Source organism: Coffea arabica, chromosome 8c, assembly GCF_036785885.1.
Source record: "Coffea arabica cultivar ET-39 chromosome 8c, Coffea Arabica ET-39 HiFi, whole genome shotgun sequence".
Classification (NCBI taxonomy): Eukaryota; Viridiplantae; Streptophyta; class Magnoliopsida; order Gentianales; family Rubiaceae; genus Coffea; species Coffea arabica.
Genome location: NC_092325.1, coordinates 37,762,203 through 37,765,575, shown reverse-complemented (window position 1 = coordinate 37,765,575; position 3,373 = coordinate 37,762,203). Strand labels below are relative to the sequence as shown.

Genomic DNA, 3,373 nt, shown 5'->3' with positions numbered 1-3,373 from the left:
GCTAACTAACTTCCTAATAAGGAAAGCATAGCAGATACATTTCTGCTAAAAGTATTTATAATATCTAGGGTCATTACACATGGACCGGCCAAGATTGAAGGAAGTAGTAGCAAAGAGGGAATGCAGAAGATGTACATGCTTTTGGTTGTCCGAGTGATATTACATACGCAGGAGATGTCCAAACAGTAAATAGGATTGATTAATGAAGATGCTAGATTTTAAGGCCTCATTTTGTATGTGTGGAACAAAAAAGTACAATTTCAAAATGCAAGCCAGAATTTGTGGGATTTTCCTTTCTCATTGATAAAATTCAATCTTTTTCTGGACCATTGTTGGATGGAATCCTCTTACATCGTACTTATTCACACCCAATTCTTCCGAGTCAAACTTGGATACCAGTAATTTTTCTATAAAAGCACCCCCATGTCCAATTTTTATAGACCACAGACAATATTAACAACTCTGACACATTTGTTCATGCAATCACAGGTATGAATCCAACAAATTATACCTGAAATCATCACTTTTACGTCCAAACCTTCTCTGGCAGTAACCATGGAACTTTCCTCAATCTTGTGGAGTCTATTCTCAATGCTCATTCCAATGTTGTTGTCAAGCCTAATTAGACAGAAAAAATCCAACCCTCCTTCCCCTTTACCTTCAGGTCCAAAGTCCTTGCCTTTTGTGGGATGCATTTTCCAAATGCTAAGAAACAGACCAACATTTGAGTGGATGCACAAAATCATGCATGAGATGAACACCGAAATCGCTTGTTTTCGTCTTGGTGGCATTCATGTCATTCCAGTCACTTCTCCTGAAATAGCTCGTGAGTTTCTCAAGAAGCAAGACTCAATTTTCTCCAGCAGGCCTGTTTGCATGTCTGCAGAACTTACCAGCAGCAAATACCTATCGGCAGTTCTTTCTCCTTCAGGCAATCAACAGAAGAAAATGAAGAAAATTGTCATTTCCAGCGTGCTTTCGCCTGCTAAACACCGTTGGCTTCATGGCAAACGCATCAAAGAAGCTGATCATTTAGTTAATTACATACTCAATCAATGCAATAATTCTTTGACCGGTGGCGAAGTGAACATAAGAATTGCTGCAAGGCATTACTGCGGGAATGTCACGCGGAGGTTGTTTTTCGACAAAAGATTCTTCGGGAGAGGTACGGAAGATGGAGGACCAGGGACTGAGGAAGTAGAGCATGTTGAAGCACTCTTCACAATTCTTGATCATTTGTTTGCGTTCAGTTTATCAGATTATGTTCCATGGATGAGGAGTTTTGATATGGATGGCCACGAAAAAATCCTTAGCATGGCTGTTGGAAGTGTGAGAAAGTACCAAGATCCTGAAATTGATAGAAGGAATGAAATGTGGAAGAATGGCTTGAAGAAGGAAGAGGAAGACCTTTTGGACGTCCTGATCATGCTTAGAGATGGAACTGGTAGGCCATTGCTGACAACTGAAGAGATCAAAGCACAAATTATGGTAAAGACAAACCCTATTCTCCATATTCTAAACATTAATTAGTCATAAGGTAGCAATTCTCAAATTATGATAGTTTTTGAAATGAATCTTCAATAATACGTTTTCTAAACAACATATTTACGTAATGCATTTTTTGAGAAATAAATGCCTAAACAAATCAATGAATCTATTTTGTAAATGTGTTTTTTAGTAAAATATTGCATTCACTAAACACATTTTTTCATCCTTTGTGTGGGAGTATAAAAAAAATCATGCTTTGGGAAGAGGTTTGGAAAACACCACTATTTGAGAATTGATATTTAAAAAGTTCCATTTTTTCAAAATTTACTCGAAAAAGTTCACCATGTCCCATAATTTTCTATATTGCTTTGAAGTTTCAATTATGTCACCGGTACATGGCATGAGAAAACATGTAGACGATCAATGTTTCCCTTACTAACTGATTTCAAACATGACTTTTACAGGAACTAATGTTAGCAGCAGTGGATAATCCCTCAAATGCTATCGAGTGGGTGCTAGCAGAGATGCTAAATCAACCCGAATTACTTCAGAAAGCCACACAAGAACTGGACACTGTAGTTGGAAGGGATAGAATGGTTCAGGAATTTGATCTCCCGCGGCTGAAATACCTAAAAGCATGTATAAAAGAAGCCTTTCGACTCCACCCCATTTCGCCGTTTAATGTTCCTCACGTATCTACTCAAGACACCATTGTCGGAGGCTACTTCATCCCAAAAGGCAGTCATGTATTGCTAAGTCGTCTTGGACTTGGCCAAAACCCAAGAATTTGGGAGGACTCTCTCAAGTTCAAGCCGGAGCGTCACCTGGAGGATTTGGATGAATTGAAAGTGGATCTCAATAATCAAGAATTACACTTTTTGTCATTCAGCATTGGAAGGCGTGGATGTCCAGGAGTTCAGTTGGGTTCTACAATGTCTATCATGTTGCTAGCTAGGCTTCTTCACAGTTTTACTTGGGAAATTCCTAGAGGTCTTTCACGGATTGACTTAACTGAGTCACCTCTTTTTGCCATTGCTAAACCACGGTTAGCAATTATATAACAATACTACGTGTGTATTATCAACGTCTTGCGGCTGGACATGGTACAGCTCTCTGATAAGGCTATTAGGTAGAAATTAAGAGTCGCATATTTGCAGTTATGCTTAGTGTCTTAGTGTAACAGTTGATGGTCGTAAGATATTAGTCAATTATCTTCAAGGTTGAGCAGTTATTATCATCTCATCTCTGCTCAACTAGCCTATTTTACATCATCCAGAATCATGTATGTGTATGTTCACGAAAAAAAATAAAATAAAATGTGTATGTTTGAAGTTATGATTCCTACAATGCTTATGCTTTCATATTATCAAAATATAGAAGTTCTAATGTTTAAATGGGCTCATCCAATGTAGCCCAAGACTAGGGGAGATCGTCACTTGAACCTAACGCTTTTAAGGGTTGAGTCTTGGAGGGAGTTTACGTTGCTTATTAATTCAACATAGGAGAAGCGAGATAACTTGTACTGTGTATCTTAAATGAACCTAACCCTCGTAGGGTAACTTCTGTGTATCCTGGCTAGAATTAAATGAAGTCTCTCTGTTATGTTTCAAGAGAAAGAATAGTACAGTAGAAGAGAGATAAGGCTCTTAAGTATTCTCCAAAGTATAAAACGAATAAAGTTGAGAACGAAATCTTTTTCTGTACAAGTATGTCAAGGAGTAGAGTTTGAATTGGATCTATTTTATCTAGACTCAGATCCATCGAATTTATTTGCACCAATATATTAAAATTGACTAAATTTTGCCTTCTGATTAATCATTAAAAGTTTTGTTATATTTTTGATCCATTTTTCTCCGTTCAAATGTTTAGTGAAATTTGTACTCTA

General features: G+C 37.5%; 1 protein-coding gene across 1 annotated transcript; it reads left to right on the top strand.

The window, feature by feature from the left end:
* The first annotated feature begins 723 nt into the window (after positions 1-723).
* Positions 724-2,549, top strand: LOC113706068 (isoleucine N-monooxygenase 2-like). The gene is made up of 2 exons (XM_027227959.2): positions 724-1,488; positions 1,953-2,549. Exons 1-2 carry the CDS (start codon positions 733-735, stop codon positions 2,547-2,549), a joined length of 1,353 nt encoding a protein of 450 aa, XP_027083760.2. The 5' UTR covers positions 724-732.
* The last annotated feature ends 824 nt before the right edge of the window (positions 2,550-3,373 follow it).